The sequence below is a fragment of the Rhinoraja longicauda genome, chromosome 5 (assembly GCF_053455715.1).
Source record: "Rhinoraja longicauda isolate Sanriku21f chromosome 5, sRhiLon1.1, whole genome shotgun sequence".
Classification (NCBI taxonomy): Eukaryota; Metazoa; Chordata; class Chondrichthyes; order Rajiformes; family Arhynchobatidae; genus Rhinoraja; species Rhinoraja longicauda.
The window spans coordinates 32,755,830-32,774,726 of NC_135957.1; the positions used below are offsets into that span (position 1 = coordinate 32,755,830).

Below are 18,897 nucleotides of genomic sequence, written 5' to 3' on the forward strand. Positions count from 1 at the left end.
AAGGCATGATTAGTAAGCTTGCAGATGAGACTAAAGTGGGGGGTATCGTAGACAGCGACATGTCAAAAATTACAACATTATCCTGATCAACTCTTCAAGTGGGCTGAGGAATAGTAAATTGAGTTTAATGCAATAAGTGCATGTATTACATTTTGGGAAGTCATACAAGGGCAAGACCTTCATAGAGACCAGTAAGGACCATGGGGAGTGTTTTAGAGCAGAGGGATCTAGGAGTAGAGGTACATAGATCCCTGAAAATTGTGTCACAGTGTGGTACAGAAGGCTTTTGGCCCATTGGCCTTCGTCAGGGTATTGAGTGTATATTACAGTTGTACAAGACACTGGTCGGGCCAGATTTGGAATACTGTGTTCAGTTTTGGTCACTCTGCTGTAGAAAGGATGTCATTAAGCTGGAAAGAGTGCAAAGATTTATGAGAATGTTGCCAGTACTCGAGTACCTGAGCTATACAGAGAGGTTGGGCACGCAAGGACTTTATTTCTTGAAGCGTAGGAGGCGATCTAATAGAGTATAAAATCATGAGGGGAATACATAATGCAAATACACCAAGTCGTTTTACACAGGATAGAGAAATCAAGAACCAGAGGACATATGTTTTAGGTGAGAGGGGCAAGATTTAATAAGAACCTGAGGGGCAACCTTTTCACTCAGAGGGCGGTAGGTATATGGAATAAGCTGCCAGAGTTTAGAGGGAAATGGGCCAAACACAAGCAAATGGGAATAGCTTGGATGGGGCATCTTGGTCACCATGGACAAGCTGTGTCAAAGCATCTGTTTTTGTGCTGTACGATTCTATTCAAGAGAATCCATGGAAAATTAAAAATTCCTTTCTGCCTTATATAGACATTATATATATATATATAAACCCACCTTTCCTCCAATATCAGCCAGATCCTACAATAATTAATTGCAACATAATTGTTACCTTTCCCTTCTTTTTCTTTTGTTCTTGGTCTTCTTTTTCTTCTTCAATAAACTTCAACGCTAGCTCTTTGTTTACTCGTGGCAATTTCTGTACATAGGAATATGAAGTCAGCGTTAATACAATACTAGCCGGGTGTGGACCCGTTGTAGTTGTCGCCGTGCAAACCTCTCCTGTGGGCCCGGCAACCCTCCCCCAACTGACGACACTCACCCACTCCATCCCCCCCTCAAAACTCCTCCGGGATGGGGGTGGGTGAGGGAGCCACTCACCCCGGCCCCGGGTGGCCATCGCGACAGCCAGCAGCAGGAGAGCTCTCATTGGCCCCCCTCATTGGCCGCCACTCCAGTCACTTGGGTGGGTCCTGCCCCGGCAGCCATCTTGGGCACCCTCCCATTGGTCGCCACTCCCGTCACTCGGGCGGGTCCCACGTCCCTCCAAGCTTACATTGGTCAGATCCCACCCCGCCCTCGACCCTCATTGGCTGGGCAGCTGTTGGGTTCCGATTGTGACGTCAAACATGACTGACGGGCAGGGCAAGTGGAAAAGGGATTTATTAAAGTTTAAAATGTGATTTTTAAAGTTTAAAAAGTGAAAAACGTTTAAAATATAACAACCATTTGAACCGCAGGCCAATGGTGAGTAAGGTGGGCCTAAAATTGTTGCGCTATCGTGTACCGTTTTGGGTGTATTTTGGGAACAAACATATATATTATATATTTATATATAAACAACTTAACAATATGAGAGTGTTAATAATATATAGATTGCAAATACATTGCCCAAAAATTAAAAATAAATCTCTCTGTATGGTTCACTATTGAACACTCTCTGTTACTTCACTTTTGGGAAACTTCATAGAGAAAAGCATCATGATTGAATGTGCCTGAAAATACTGTTTGAATGCAAGGACCATGTCTGCCAAGTTATTTTAAAATGACAATTCATCATTAAAAATTATTTGAAATTAGAACACAATTTTCAGTTGTGACTTTTGAATTTTATTATTAATTATTTTTATGACAAAAAAATTCAAAAACTGCTTTCTAGAGCAATATTAAAAAAAGTTTGACGTAGAGAGAGAACGCTGAGCCACCATCGCTATTGTTTATTTGGCATTACTTTAAAATCTACCGCATTGAGATTGAACTGAGCAGGGCGGCACAGTGGTGCAGCAGTAGAGCTGTTGCCTTACAGCACTAGAACTCAGGTTCGATCCTGACTACGGGCGCTGTCTGCATGGAATTTGTACTTCCTCCCTGTGACCGCATAGATTTTTCCTGGGTGCCCCGGTTTCCCCTCACATCCCAAAGACGTGCAGGTCTGTAAGTTAATTAGCTTCTGTAAGTTGCCCCATGTGTGTGAAAGTGGGATGACATGGAACTGGTGATCAATGTTCAACATGGACCTAGTGGGCCAAGGGGCCAGTTTCCATGCGGTATCTCTAAAAACTAAATTGTATTGGAATTAAAAAGATCACATACATTTGCTTCATTGTTTTCAGGACTATCACATTTTGTGCATTGGATTGTAAGAAACAGGAGTAAGCCATATCACCCTTTCAGCCAGTTCCATTATTCAGGATCCTCAGCGCACCACTCACTTCATATATCTGAATTCTCTTAATACCTAAAAATCCATCAAATTCAGTTCTGATTGAACAAAACTAAGCTACCACAGACATCCAGGCTGAGTGAAAACTTTTCTCATTTCATTCTTGAATGGCCTATCGTTATTCTGAAACGATGCCATCCGACCTTTCTCTCCTCAATCAAGAGGATTTTGAAGGATTTGTTGGGATCTCTTCCTATTCCTCTTAACTATAAATGCAGTTACAGTTTACACAATCTCTCCTCTTCCTGCAAATCTGTAACCCCAATAACCGGACTGGTAAATCTTTCTCATATTTCCTCTATTGGCAGTACATCCATTTTTAAGCAAGAAGACAAAACTGTACATAATACTGCAGGAGTGGTCCATTTAGACCTGAACAAATGCAACAAGATTCTTTACTTCCATACTCAAATTCATTTGTAAGGGCCAATCATATCATATCATATCATATATATACAGCCGGAAACAGGCCTTTTCGGCCCACCAAGTCCGTGCCGCCCAGTGATCCCCGTACATTAACACTATCCTACACCCACTAGGGACAATTTTTACATTTACCCAGCCAATTAACCTACATACCCGTACGTCTTTGGAGTGTGGGAGGAAACCGAAGATCTCGGAGAAAACCCACGCAGGTCACGGGGAGAACGTACAAACTCCTTACAGTGCAGCACCCGTAGTCAGGATCGAACCTGAGTCTCCGACGCTGCATTGGCTGTAAAGCAGCAACTCTACCGTTGCGCTACCGTGCCGCCCTATGTATTATTTGCCTTCTTAATATCTTTCTGCCTCACCTGGATGTTGGCCTTCAACGACGTGTACCAGCACACCTAGTTCCCTTTGAACATACACACCACCCAATCTCTCACCATTTCTGTTACATGCAAAGTTGACAACTTACACACGTTTTTGTTAGCACCATAATTAAACAAGAAGGGCAAATATCATTCACGGTTTCTAATGATGAAAATAAAAGCACAGGACATTACAGAGCAACTCAATTATCAAAACTAAATAAACATACTGTACCATTTACACCAAGCAGTATCCTCTTACCTGCACTTGGACTCTCTGAGCACGTGTTTCCTCTATTTTCTGTCTAATCTTATCTTTTCGGTATTCCTCATAAGCAAATGGATTTGTCATAGATTTTACCTTTTAAATTACACAAATTCACAAATTAGCAACACCCTTTCGAAAATTGTATCAAAGTTTATATTTAAATACACCATTTCAACCTTGATTTAATCAAACTAAATCTTTAAAAAGTTTACAACTCAAGTCATTTATATGTAGTAAAGGCACATATTTAGTGTTAGAAGAAAACGAAAGCAGGGGCAGTGCATTTATAGAATCTTGAAACAAAAATTTAGGGACTCAATCCTAAAAACAAGTTCCCCAGCACATTTGAATACCTTGTGATATAGCCGAATGTCCATAAAGAATCCATGCATATATGCCCGAAGTAGTGGGGTGCCGATAAGGTGAACAAGACCTACAGTAAAAAAGCAGAATAGAACTCTTGTAATTTTTGCTAAAAGTATTATATGCAGCTTACACATTTGTTAATTATTTGATAATTATTATTACTCTCCTTTGTCTTTGTAATAAAATCTAGTAAGCATCTTCAATGTGCTGACAAAATCACTGGATTTTCTTAATCCTCTTTCAAACCTCCAGGATAAACTAGATTCCCACTTCAATTTTGCAGGTCACTGGCTTGGTCTGGATTCTTATTTACTCAACGTGGTCCAACTCTCCTCGGTTATGGTTTAGTTTGTCCTTGTTCAGGCTCCCAAATTATCTGCACTGATTTCCCTCTGACAGATTGTGTTCAGTGGAGACTGTTTGGGTGTCAAACATCAACAATTTCTGATGCTAACAAATGCGGCACAAGTTGGCTGGTGTTTTTGGAGATAAAATTACTCCAAATTTCACCAGCATAGCCTGTGTTTTCTGTCAGAATACTTATCCATCATGGAGATTACATGCTTTACATTTGACCATTGGAAGCTTTTGGATCTGCACCCTATTCCATAAAATCTAGTGCATTGATAATAACACTCACTTCCTTCATATCTTCAGGCCATTAAAATCAAAAATAATTTTATGCAAATGCCATCCATTACCAAGATCCTTTACTACAATCTCTGCAGCATTAACCTTTAAACTCACCTCAACAGAACAATTACATTGCATTCTAAACCCTTACTTCCCCAGCCCCTTTTCAGAGGCCTCATGTTCCTCACCTTTCTGTTAACAACAAAGCATCTTAATTATACATTTTGCTGCAATAGAAGGACATACAGGCAGCCCCCAGGTTACTTAATGGTGCTGCTCCTGACAAATGTCAGTATGCTGAGCTTCATGTCAGAAACATATTCTCTATAGTAAACCTTTTTGTAACACTTTATATTTGAATAATCACCATAACACTACCTGTAAATAAACCAATGGAATATATTGTGTTTCTAGTCATTAATAAGAAAGAACATTTTATTCATATTACTAGCTTGAAAAATGTACGGCAGCATTTGCATAAAGTTGTATTTCCGCAAGTCATGCAGGAAAATAACTGTAGATGCTGGTTCAAATCGAAGGTATCACAAAATGCTGGAGTGACTCAGCGGGTCAGGCAGCATCTCAGGAGAGAAGGAATGGGTGACATTTCGGGTCGAGACCCTTCTTCTTCAAGTCATATCATTTGTAACCGAGGAGCATTTCTTAGCCACATTGATCAGTATCAGCCATTGGTCTCCAAGTATATCTTTAATATCCTCACAATTGTCCTTTTCTTTAGGTTCCCCCACTGCTTTGCATCAAATGGCATTTTGTAACCTTCAACTTCAGCACTGCTGCTTTTACCTCTTTCCAGGCTTTATGGATTCTTGCTTTATTACCCTTGTGGAAAAGACGTAATCATCTTTTCATCAAGCTCTTATTAAACCATCCTGTTATGATTCAAGACATTTCAATGGTTTTCCCTCCCCATGTCAATGATGCCCACCCATTGGTATACAGCAGTGCCATATTCCAAGCGGGAAAAATATAATCAAGGTAAATGGTATTAAAAATACTGTTCAGTAGCCATCTATAAGTTGTTATAAAGGGAAACAAGGGAATACAAAATTGACTTCAATATTTTAGGATTTGCTATTCATTTCTACTACATTGCCATGTATAAATCTGTATTTAGTTTACTTTCAAGATTTTATATTTTCCATCTGGTAACTTGTGAGTGTACAGATTTAGAATTGGATATGAACGAATTAACCACATTTTAATGAAATAAACATCAGCTTTTATGTTTAAGACTGAAGGCCAAAGTCTCAATTACTTGTGAAATCCTGCCAGGGCTATTCAAAGATTTGAATGGGTATTAGAAAGTACAAGCTTGATGAGGTTGTATGCTTTTTGGTGCAATTCATTTCTTAAATGAGTCATCCTGGTCAAATGAATCAGTAATATAACGTACCTAGACTTTCTAGATCCTTTTTGGTGACAAATTTATAATCATCATACACTGTAGATTCTGGGTTTTCTTCCAACTCCTCTGTCAAGTTATCCAGGAAAGAACACCAACGAGGTGCAGGCCCCAAAGTCTATGTTCCAATCAAAAACTAATGTTAATTGTTAAACGATAAATAGCAATGTTTAAAAAAGCTTCCGTTCTCTTTATTAAAGTAAGCATAAAACCACTATTTAGACATTAGCGAGGGTGAGGGGACAAGAGCAAAACAAAAACAACAGTTGCTTTTCCAAATTGCTCTTGCTTCCCCTATCCGGAATGAAAAGAAAAAGTTGGAAAAATTATACTTACAGGAACATAGAATGTATTTATCTTGGGTGATTCATTAGCCAGAAAGAACATTCCTAAGAAAGTAAAATATGCAATTTTATTAATTCAATGTGTATCCAGGTGAATAGCGTACAATTTTATTTTTTCCTCAAAATAGCTTTCATAAATGATTGATGAACCCCTATCTCTGTGTTGACGTTGCATTTTCTTAAACCTCCATCACATCAAAAATATAGATACAATGAGTCTATGACTATGTGTAATATACTTGCAATGTTTAAAAAAAAACTTTTTACGGAAAAGCTTTACTTTAATAAACTCTTAATTTGATTATACAAATTACTTGTATCTTTTACGATACGATAGAACTTTATTTATCCCAGGAGAGAAATTGGTATACCAACAGTCATAAAACACAAAATCAAAGTGACAAGTGGAAAGTTCAGGATTGGATATGTGTGAAGATTGGGGGGGGGGGAGTCAGTCTACCCACCGACAGAAGGGGGAGGAGTTGTACAGTTTGATAGCCACAGGGGAAAAAGGATCTCCTGTGGCGATATGTGCTGCATCTTGATATAACCAGACTGTTGCTAAAGGTGCTCCTCAGGTTGACCAGTGTGTCTTGGAGGGGGTGAGCTGTATTGTCCAAGATGCTCTGCAGTTTGAGGAGCATCCTTCCCGCCAAGACCACCTCCAATGGATCTAACTCCACCCCCAGGACGGAGCCAGCATTCCTGATGAGCTAGTTAATTCTGTTGGCATCCGCGGCCCTCGCCCTGCTACCCCAGCACACAACAGCGAAGGATGGCACTGGCCACCACCAATTGATAGAACACCTGCAGCATCTTACTGCAGACGTTTAAAGAGCGAAGCCTCCTCAGAAAGTACAGATGGCTTTGTCCCTTCTTATACAATGCCTCAACGTTCCTAGACCAGGGAACTTCCAAGGGAAGGCATTTGGTTTATATTTGTTGTTCATAGCATAATTCCAATGATGTGATAAGTGTGTCTTGTATCCAAGGAATACTAGAAGTCATCACATTATATGTAAATGGGCGCAGATAAAACCTGCCATATTGTGATACAGAGAACAAATTGAAATATGCAAACTGGAGAGATTGCCCAGTTTGGAAGCTTTAAGTAATTTTTATTGGACATAAAACTTGAAAGCCTAGTCGCTGCTGAGGAAAGTTTGTGTTTGAACATGTTTTGTTTTAACAAAAAATGACTCTAGTTGAATGCAGAATTTTAGATAATGATATAGCTGTTCTTTTTCTATTACAACTCCTGAATAGAATCTTAAATAAAATGACTTGTTAAGAGCTCATGATGTTTTGTAAGCTTTTAAATGATTTGTGGAATATGTTGAGTTATTGAATGGGAAAAGGCATAAACTTTTTTTTACATGGTTTGGTTTAGGAATTCCTGAATTGTCACCGGCATTTAAATGACTAGATTGTGCTAAATTGTCTTTATGGGCAGCTATCTGGTCTAAACTAGCTCCAGTTCTCAATAGGAGAAAATATCTAGTTTTACAAATACCAGGGCAAATAAATAATTCCTCCAAGCTCTAAGGAACAAATGGGCCCTTCATCATCTCAAAACAGTACAAGATCCAATGATCACCAGCATTCACAACATCCAAATGACAAGCACATGCATTATATAATACAAACTTTAAGGACTGAGCAATTATTAAAGCATTGTAGTGAGACTGACTCAACTAACAGAAGACACTAATAAGCGCATGGCAAGAATCTCCAAATGAAAAAAGTCAGGAGCTACTTTAGATGCTTAAATATCAAGACAAATTGCCCAGAGCAAGACACAGGACTTTTAAAAAGATATGTGAATGAATTACTTCAGAGGAAGAGGACACAGACAGCGTTGCATTTGCACACATTATACTTGGTCACATGGAGTTTTAATCCTGTGATGTATGTATTAGTCACAGATTGTGTTAATTATACTGGTTTCATTCATGTACCTCAAATGCATGCCATTGGTGTATTTTTTTTATAAGGTAGCGCTGACTGACAATAGAGCAGAACTGTACAGCACAGGCCCTTCAGCCCATGATATCCATGTTCACCATGAAACAGTTTTAAATTAATCTCACCTGCCTGTACATGGTCCATATCCCTTCATCCCCTACTTGTCCACGTACTTCTTTAAATGTCATAGAGTCATAGTCACAGAGTGATACAGTGTGGAAATAGGTCCTTTGGCCTATCTTGGCCACACCGACCAACATGTCCCGGCTACACTAGTCCCACCTGCCCACATTAAGTCCACATCCCTCCAAACCTGTTCTATCCATGTACCAGCCTAACAGTTTCTTAAACATTGGGATAGTCCCAGCCTCAACTACCTCGTCTGGCAACTTGTTCCATACACCCACCACCCTTTGTGTGAAAACGTTACTCCTCAGATACCTATTAAATCTTTTCCCCTTCACCTTAAACCTATGTTCTCTGGTCCAAGATTCACCTACTCTGGGCAAGAGACTGTATCTACCAGATCTATTTCTCTCATGATTTTATACACCTCTATCAGATCATAGCTCATCCTCCTGCACTCCAAGGAAGAGAGTCCCAGCCTACTCAACCTCTAGTCCTGGCCACATCTTCGTAAATCTTCTTGGTACCCTTTCCAGCTTGAAAACATCTTTTCTATAACATGGTGCCCAGAACTGAACACAATACTCTAAATGCGGCCTCACCAACATTTTATACAACTGTAACACGACCTCCCAACTTCTATACACAATACCGATGAAGGTCAATGTGCCAAAAGCTTTTTTGATCACCCCATCTACCTGTGACTCCACTTTCAAGGAGCCATGCTCCTGTACTCCTAGATCTCTCTGCTCCACAACTCTCCCCAGAGCCTCAACATGGTCTAGATAAGAAAAAAACAAAACACGATAGGGACTGAAATTGATACAACTGATTTTAAAGTAGGCCGTTCATGCAGGCAATTTACTTCAGGTGACTGAAAAATGGGGTTCTTACCCAATCCAAAATACGTTGTTACATTAATTTTCTCTGCAGAAGATACTGCACTCATTGTAAAGAGTATGAAAAGTTTAGCAAGCAGGATGACTAAAATGATGGAAAACTTAGGAGCATGTGTCAATACACGGCCTAAGAGAGTTCACTTCAGCAGAATGAGTAATACAACCTCAAAGGTAATCAGCCATGATAGTAACTTAGCACTTGTCAAACATAAACCAACTACAAAAGTATCTTTCTTCACAGAGCAGTTAGCCGAAAAGAATACGACTCTTTGTTCCTCGGATATTCATGTTTTTTTTAAAAATGCTTGAAAAAAGCATTTGTTCAGTAAAGGCTGTAGGAATGACTGAGAAATGTGAGGCTTGTGGTTGTTCAATTAATTTTTCTCTTGGCACTAATCATAATAGGGTAAATCAACAGATTACAAAAGCTGAATTTCCACAGGATATATTTTAGGAACATTTCTGAAATTACCTGAAAGACATGGAAGGAAAATTTGATTTATTACATTAACAATTCTGCTAAGGTTTTTTTTGCAAATAAAAAGTATAATTTATGTTTTCATTCTTTGTGAAAGTGAAGATAGTTATTCTTTAGGAATGCATCTTGTGCTAATTTTTATTTTCGAGATACTTTGCGAAAACAGACCCTTTGGCCCACCGAGTCCTTGCTCATCTTTACACTAGTTCTATCCTACACACATGGGGCAAAGAAGCCAATGAACCTATCAACCTGCACGTCTTTCTAGCGTGGGGGGAAACTGGAGAAAATCCACGTGGTCACAGGGAGAATGTGCAAACACCGTACAGACATCATCCATTGTCTGATCGATCCCTGGTCCATGGCGCTGTAAGGCAGCCACTCTACTGCTGTGCCACTGTGCCGCCTGCTTTCTTAATTCAGAATTCTGGGGGTGGTTTGGATGGAAAGGAATGAGTGAACCAAGGAGCCATAGAGGAAGCAATCTTTGCAGAAGGCAGAAAGGGGTAGGGATGGGAAGATGTGACTCGTGGTGGGATCACATTGACGCTGGTGGAAATGTGGTAGAATGTGATGGATGTGGAGTCTGGTGAGGTGAATGGCAAGGACCAGGAGACCCCTATCAGAGGAGAAGCAGGTGAGGGATACATCTGTGACTGTAAGAGAAGAAATCCGCATTTACTAAAGAAAGAGGACACCTTGGATGTCCTAGAATCAAAAGCCTCATCTTGGGAGCAGATGTAGCAGAGATGGAGAAATTGAGAATTAAGGAGAACATCTTTGAAAGAGGTTAGATGGGAGAAGGTATAGTCCAGATAAGAGTGGATGTCATTGGGTTTGTAGTAGATATCAATAGATAGTTTGTGCCCTGTGATGGCGACAGAGAGATCAAGAAAAGGGAGAGGTTTCAAAGATTGTTCAAGTGAATTTGGGGACAGGGTGAAAGTCAGTGGTAAAGTCAATGAAATCAACGAGTTCTGCAATGGTGTGGAAGGTAGCCCCAATGCATTTGTCGATGCAACGGACAAAGGGTTGGTGGATGGGGTGCCAGTGTACGTTTGAAGCAAGGCCTGTTCGACATAACCAATAAAAAGGCAGGCATAACACAGACCCATGCGAGTGCACATGGCTCTATCTTTAACTTGAAGAATTTGAGGAGTCAATAGAGAAATTGTTGAGGATGAGGACGTGTTAGTAGAGGAGAGTGTTAGTAGAGGGAAATAGATTGGGTCTCTGTTCAAGGGAGAACCAGAAGGCCTTCCTGGTAGGGTAAGGGGGTATAAAGGGGCGAGACTCCCATATTGTAAATATGAGGCAATAGAGGCCTAGGAATTGAAAGTTATTGAAGAGTTGGAAGGGTGGGCGAGATGTCTCAGATGTAATTCTATGGGCCAGGCACAGTTTGGAACCTTGTATCTCCAAAATTATATGATCAGTTAACATGACAGTGTACTCCCAATTAGAATCATTGACAGCCTGAAGCTTGTGTGTCCATTTCAAGACACACTGAACACTTAATGCCTTTCTAGGAGACACTAAAACAATAAAATAGATCTTGTAAAATATACATGTAACAATTTTCATATGCAAATGATTTTGGACTTACCCGAGTTAGGATAAAGACAAAGGCCATTGATTTCATGTGGTAATTCAATTGTAGTGAACATTTTTCCCTGTAAAAATTACACATTTGGTCACTAAAATATGAATACATCTTGCCATCTCTCCTATCGCCAAGTTCGTTCTATACTGCCTCTCTGCATATCACACCAATCACCATCCACCCATACCCAAACATTGATCTTAATCCCGTTATATTCAACTTATTGTTATATTGCTGCCAGAAATGATAGCGAGTATGTATACTTGACAGGATTCAGTTCCACAGCGGAACTGTGCAACTGTTCTGAAATCTGAGCCCTTGTGCAATTGACCATCAGGACAACATTTATTGGATAACATGCCAGAGGCCATTTTTAGGAGCTATTGCAGGAAATGTTATAGCTGCTGGCTCTCACTTCTCTTTTGATTCCCCTGAATCTTTCTGCAAGTACATTATACCTGTCCTCTGTTACAATAGGCTGCCTGTCTACTGTTGTGGAGAACTGTTTGTAATCTGAAGTTTGCAAGTCAGAAACTGGGCGGCATGATGGCGCAGCAGTAGAGTGGCTGCTTACAGTGCCAGAGACCTGGGTTCGATCCCGACTATGGATGTTGTGTGTATGAAGTTTGTACGTTCTCCCAATGACCTGCGTGGGTTCTCTCGGAGATCTTCGGTTTCCTCCCACACTCCAAACATACAGGTTTGTAGGTAAATTTGGCTTGGTAAGTGTAATAATTGTCCCTCGTGTGTGTAGGATAGTGTTAATGTGTGGGGATCGCTGGTCGGCGCGGACTTGGTGGGCCGAAGGGCCTGTTTCCGCAACATATCTCTAGAAAACAAATGGGTGGTCACGGTAGAATTGCTGCCTTACAGCGAATGCAGCGCCGGGGACCTGGGTTCCATCCTGACTATGGGTGCTGCCTGTACGGAGTTTGTATGTTCTCGCCGTGATCTGCGTGGATTTTCTCCGAGATCTTTGGTTTTCTCCCACACTCCAAAAACATACAAGTTTGTAGATTAATTGGCTTGGTAAATGTGTAAAACAAAATTGTCCCTAGTGGGAGTAGGATAGTGTTAATGCGCGGGGATCCCTGGTCGGTGCGGACCCAGTGGGCCGAAGAGCCTGTTTCCGCGCTGTATCTCTAAACTAAATCCTGCTGTCCAGCAAAATATTAACAGAAAAATAAAGGGCAACGAAGGGTGATATAACCAAGGTATTTAACTCAAACAGATTTCTCTGCAAGATGCAATGATATTGCCAGGAGCAGAGTTCCTACTTGGCAGGAGATGCTTGCAGCCCCACAGAATCTATTCCGCTAATCTGCAAAACACTTCATATATACAGGCTGTCCATGAATTGGATGTCTCTAAGCTGGAGAGGTCCTGTACAAGTTACATCAAGGCAATATCCCATAAAGCTCTTAAGCTATACCCATCACATTTGACGCATTCCTGTCTTCTCACATCTTTAGAAATGAGAGTTTGTCATAAGCTTGTTCAGTCATGCAATATAAAAGATCTTAATTATTCCCAATTCCTTGTTTTATTTAAGTGCCTAAAATAATCTTCTAGCTTTACTACTTATCATACTCAAAGTATTTACTGTCTCCTGGACCAAGAATTGTAAAGATTCACAAATCTTAAGAATTAGTCATTCCAGTGCTAAATGGCAACTCCTTTGTATAGCTTCATTAACCATAATAAAACCGTTTGAAGACAATACTCCAGCAGCAGCTCGTACAATCAAAGACAGTCTACAGTAGAAGGCACATCACAGGAACACGACTTTTGTGATCATGGCTGAAGATCTACAATCAGTAACCTGTGCCTGCCTTCACCCCATATCCATTGATTCCACGAGCCCCTAGAGCTCGATCTAACTCTCTTTTAAATTCATCCAGTGAATTGGCCTCCACTGCCTTCTGTGGCAGAGAATTCCACACATTCACAACTCTGGGTGAAAAAGTTTCTTCTCACCTCAGTTTTAAATGCCCCCCCCCCCCCCCCTTATTCTTAGACTGTCCACTGGTTCTAGACTCCCCCAACATTGGGAATTATCCTACCACAACTAGAGAGCAGTCCTGAACTACTACATACCTTATTGGTGACCATCAGACTATCTTTGATTGGACTTTACTGGCTTTATCTTGCACATTATTCCCGTATCACATATCTGTACACTGTAAATGGCTCTTTTGTAATCATGTATCGTCTTTCCGCTGACTCATTAGCAACAAAAGCTTTTGACGGCACCTCAGTATACGTGACAATAAACTAAACTGAACAATGAGAGTCGTAAGCAGAGCAAATGAAAGGATACTACACTAACAAAGGGAGTAAGAATCAATGACAAGCAATTTTAAGCCCCTGTCCCTCAGGTGATTTTTAAGGCGATTACAGGCGACTAGGCTGTCGCCACACGGTCGCCTGTATGGTCGTGAGTAGTCTCCAAAGAGTTGTAGCATTTTTCTGGTCGCTGCTGGATTTTGAAATGTTAAAAAAAATTTGGCGACTGTTGGTTTGGCGCCAATGATTGTACCTTGACGTCTCCTGATGTAGGTGCTGTCATAGGTTGTCGCCGGAGCTGACTTCAGTGAATTCCATTGGCGACTACCTACGTCAACCGGCATCAAGAGAAGTCAAGTTGCGACAGGCATTGGGAAAACCCGTCCACAGAAGTCACGGTACAACAGCCAGCTGTGATGCTGATGAATGAGGGCGACAATCTACGACAATGTACGACCATACCGGCAACAAGGCACGACCATCTAGGCGACAACCTACTGCAACGTCACTGGCGCCTCCGTAGCGAACGCCCGTGGTCATTGTTGTAGTGGGGTCCAGTCGCCGATTTTTTGGTGAACTGCTACTACTATTGCAGTCGCCGGCAGTCGCCTAAAAAAAAAATCACCTAAGTGGGACAGGCCCTTTTAAGCTGTGAACTAAAATGCAGGTGAATGCGAGGGAAAAAACACAGCAAAAGGTTCTGATTTGCAATACAAATGCTTGCAAAATGGTAGATAAAAAGAATCAGGGCGTTCAAAAAGGGACTTGCATAGGTATATGAAGGAAAATAATTTGCAGGGCTTAAAGCAGGATGCAAGAACAGACTGGATGAGCTGAACTGTTTGCTTCAGAGATCTAACAATGCGATTTGAAAAATCTACATAGGTAAATTTGCATAAGTTGGACTCTTCAACTCAAAATTGAAAATGGAAGTAAAGTAGTAGTTTTCAAAATTTCCCAAAAGCCCAAAGTTGTATAATAGAATTCAGACTCAGCATTAGTACAAGAGTTTGAGTAGAATGGTTTTAAGTTTTATTGGTTCCGTTGAAATTTTTTCTTTCTAATAATAAGCAAAACCTATACCAATTTGAAGACATCCATGCTTTAAAATTGATTTTTTCCATCATGCAGATATTTGTCAGAGCAAACTACGTTAGTTATTAAAATCACAACTGCAACTTAAATTTCTGTTTTAAGACCTTGGATACTCAATGGATCATACACATACAATAATACAAAAAATGCATCCCAGATAAACCTGGCATGCAAATATCAAACAAGTTACTACTTGAAGTGGGTTTCTGTGATAGTGGAGAGAACACCACGTAGTTTATTTTGAAAATATTAGTTACCTACCGTATTCTGATTCCACATTTTTACAATCCTGGAATCTGCCGAAATGACCAAATCTAATAGATCCTGGAATTCGATAGATTTAATAGGTAGCCCATAGTGATGGTCCTTGACGAACAATGGACGGTTTGATCGAAGATCATACAATAGAACCTTTAATTGAATTTTTTTAAAAGGCGTGAATTTTGATTCATAGGGATTGGTAAATAATGAACTGCTTTACATTATTTTTATGCGCAAATCAAGCTCACATATGCAAAAGAGATACATTCTCATTATAGATAGATGGTAAGCAACCACAAAATACCTTACGATGATACGAGAAGTCCAGAATTCTGGACTTTCTTGGAATAGACAATCATCACATAGAAATGTAGGATTATATAATACAGGAACAGGCCTTCAGTTCAACTAGATTTCTAAACAATCACAACTTTGAAACTTCATGTTAACATAAAGCCAGATAATCTTGTCATTTTTAACATGACGATCTTTAGAGAAAAAAAAAATAATTTGACAATAAAAGCAGCCCAATTAAAAATAATTGGATGCACAGGTGGAGCAATTTATACTCCTTCCTCACAGTTCCAGGGATTTAGATGCGATCCAAGTACTATCTGTATGGAGTTTTCATATGACCATGTGAGTTTTTTAACCAGATGGGCCAGTTTCTTTCCATGTCCAAAAGAAGCACTGTAGTTTAATTGGCTACTATAAGTTGCTTCCTAGTACCAAAAGAACCAAAGGGGAGTTGATAGGCACAAGAGTGAGAATAAGTCGCAGAAGAAATAGGGGAAAGGAATCAGACTACTGCGATTGTTCTGCTGGACAGGCATTGGACCATTAGGCCGAATGATTTCTTGCTGTGCTATAACAAGTAGGAAAATCACAAAAATGTCAAAATCAATTAGTCTCAATGTAATTTCATAAGCATTACCATGATAAGAATAAGCCTATTTAACTTTTCTTTAAGAAATAATACAGCATCTAATGAATAGAATCAGCAGAAAGGATCTATTCCGAATAATGATACACACCTGACCTGTGGTGGTACCGACAGCCATATGTAATGCTCCCTTAAACTTCAAAGCAGAAATAGAAGGCAAGCCATCAATCCTATAATTAAAAATAAAGTATAAATAGAGCAGTATATATATATTTGAATAAAATCTGCCATGTTTCTCAAATGTGAAGAGCCGAACTACACTTTCTGCCTCGGCTAGTGCTGTTTTATGTGCCTTGTCCATCGGAAGTACAATTTCTATTTGAATTTTGAGCAGTGAACACATATTTTCATAATTTTTTTAAATCATTATTGCAACAAATGAGGAAGCAGCAAATGGAAATATAATCAAGCTGCTTGATTGGGTCACAGGATAGCTCCCAAATTTGAAAACATACTGACCCATCCTGATTTTTAAATTGTTTTAAAATTCTGGAACTACTATTGAAAAATAATAATTAGCCATAATTAGGGACACCAAACATCCTCTCCCCCTCCCCTCCTCCCAATCGACTCCGCCTGCACTATCACACAATCCAGCCTCTCCTCCAATTGACTCCATCTAGAGTTCACACTGCTGAGGGAAAGAAACATAATCAAGGACCATTTACCTCCCAGTTATTCCCTCTTCTCCCCTCTCCTGTTGAGCAGACAATACAAAAACTTGGAAACACATACAACCAGGTTCTGGAACCACTGCTTTCCCACTATTATCAGACTACTGAACAGTCCTCTCATAAGTTAAGCATGTAGTCTCAATCTCCCAATCTACTGCAATGCGGCCCTTGCAGTTTAAATCTGCATGTTTCTCTGAAACGCTATAACACTAATTCTGCACTCTGGTATTTGTCTCTTTGCACTACCTGTTGCACTTGTATATGGCTCAACTGTACTCAAGTATATTAAAAAAAGTGCTGAAGCAATCCATGAATAGCATGGTTTCATTGGATTTTCATTGTATCTTGGTACACATTACAATAACAATAAACAAAACCATCCTCACAGGGAGATTTGCAAATGCTAATCTGGAAGTGGCCACATAAAAGAAGGATCATTCAGTGGAGAGATTGAGGGGAAGATAGAGGTTAGGTCAAATAAGGAGGACCAGCAAGGGGCTATGAAATGTCCTTGGCAAGTCAGAGCAAGTTGGCAAGGTAAATCCCAAGTGACTTTATGCATACATTAAACACTCAAAGACAAAGGAGGGAATAAGCCTGGAGCCAGAAGAAGTGGACAGGATACTTTGTATCAGTCGTCACCAAGGAGAAGGAAATGGAGAATAGTGAGATCAGGACAATCGATGTATGCTGATAACCTAGGGCATGATGATATCAGGAAGAGGTAGTGTTGGATCTTTTAAAGAACATTTGGGCAGATAAATCCATGAGGCTCATTGGGATCTTTCAATAGATATAGAAACAAGAGAGGAGATTACTGGAGGATTTGGGAGAGATCTTTGCATCCTTTTCAGTACAGGAGAGTTCCTAGCGGGCTAGGAATAGCCAGTAATGTTCCTTAGCAGCACCGATGTACTTGAGGGGTCTTGAGGTGCAAGTCCATAACTCCCAGAAAGTAGCAACACAAGTAGATAGAGTGGTAAAGGTGTATGGTATCCTTGCCTTCATTGATCAAGGCATTTACAAGAGTCAGGAAGTCATGTGGCAGCTTTATAGAAATTTGATTAGGCTGCATCTGGAATACTTTATGCAGTACTGGTAGCCCCAGTACAGGAAGGATTTTGGAGAGGATACAGAATAGGTCTACCAGAATGCTGCCTGGATTAAAGGGCATTAGCAATAAGGAGAGCGTGGTAAACTTGTTGTTTTCTCTGGAGTGTCAGATTCCGAGGGGAGACCTGATAGAAGTATATAAAATTATTAGAACCATAGAACGTTTATCCCAGGGTGGAAATGCTAAAGACCAGAGGCCATAGCTATAAAATGAGAGGGACAAAGTTTAAAGAAGATATACAGGGCAGAGAGTGGTGAGCGCCTGGAATGAGCTGCCAGGGGCGGTGGTAGAAGCAGGTACGACATTTAGGAGCCTTTCAGATAAATATATGGATATACAGGGAATAGAGAATATGAATCACGTGCAGGCATAGGAGAATAGTTTAACTGGGCATCATCTTTTGGCACATAATTGTGGGCTGACGGATCTGTTCATGTAATGTAAGGTTCTGTGTTCTTCGTAACAGGCAATAGGGACAAACCAGACAAGCGTTTTGCAGAGCACCTGTGCTCTGTCCACAATGATCATTCTGAGCATCTGGTCTGTTGTTGGCCTTCTCCATTGCGATGATGAGGCCAAACGCAAGCTAGAGCAACCAGATCCATCTGCCCATCATCCCTCCATTACCTGGTTCCACCTATCACCTACCAGCGTCTATCTCACCACTTCCTTTCCCTACCTGCCACTGAGGTCAAATGCAAACTAGGTGAACAACATCAGCTGTCCTTCAACCCCATCTCATCTGGTCCCCCCCATGACTCACCAGCTTCTTTTGCACCCCTCACTACATATTAGCTATCATTCCTCTCTGATCAAGTCCTGAAACGGAACGGAAGTGGCGGCGCTGCCCTGCAGCTGCGGCTCGCCGGCAGTCTGTTTGTCTTTCTTCTTTCTTTGTCTATTTGTTAGTGTTAGATGTATGAAATAGCCTATCTTGAGCTGTGTATATGTGGGGGGTGGTGGAAACCTTTTAAAAAAATCTCTTCCGCAACGGAGATGCGACCCTTTCCGAGTCGTATCTCCGTTTGCGCTAAAAAAAAATTAAAACGCGGGGCCTTCCATCGCCCGCG

At 40.5% G+C, this 18,897-nt stretch overlaps 2 protein-coding genes across 4 annotated transcripts in view; one reads left to right on the forward strand and one right to left on the reverse strand.

Moving 5' to 3' along the window:
* The window catches only part of LOC144593538 (V-type proton ATPase subunit C 1-A-like), an 86,433-nt gene that overhangs the window by 10,886 nt on the left and 56,650 nt on the right, over window positions 1-18,897 (forward strand). The window lies entirely within an intron of this gene.
* Window positions 1-18,897, reverse strand: part of nol10 (nucleolar protein 10) — a 43,067-nt gene that overhangs the window by 8,490 nt on the left and 15,680 nt on the right. For all 3 annotated transcript variants that reach the window (XM_078400104.1, XM_078400105.1, XM_078400106.1), the window contains 8 exons: window positions 16,131-16,209; window positions 15,097-15,246; window positions 11,458-11,524; window positions 6,376-6,428; window positions 6,031-6,157; window positions 3,971-4,050; window positions 3,612-3,710; window positions 945-1,031 (listed from right to left, as the gene is read on the reverse strand). In XM_078400104.1, coding sequence (XP_078256230.1) covers window positions 945-1,031; window positions 3,612-3,710; window positions 3,971-4,050; window positions 6,031-6,157; window positions 6,376-6,428; window positions 11,458-11,524; window positions 15,097-15,246; window positions 16,131-16,209 — 742 coding nt within the window. The remainder of the gene's footprint in view (window positions 1-944; window positions 1,032-3,611; window positions 3,711-3,970; window positions 4,051-6,030; window positions 6,158-6,375; window positions 6,429-11,457; window positions 11,525-15,096; window positions 15,247-16,130; window positions 16,210-18,897) is intronic.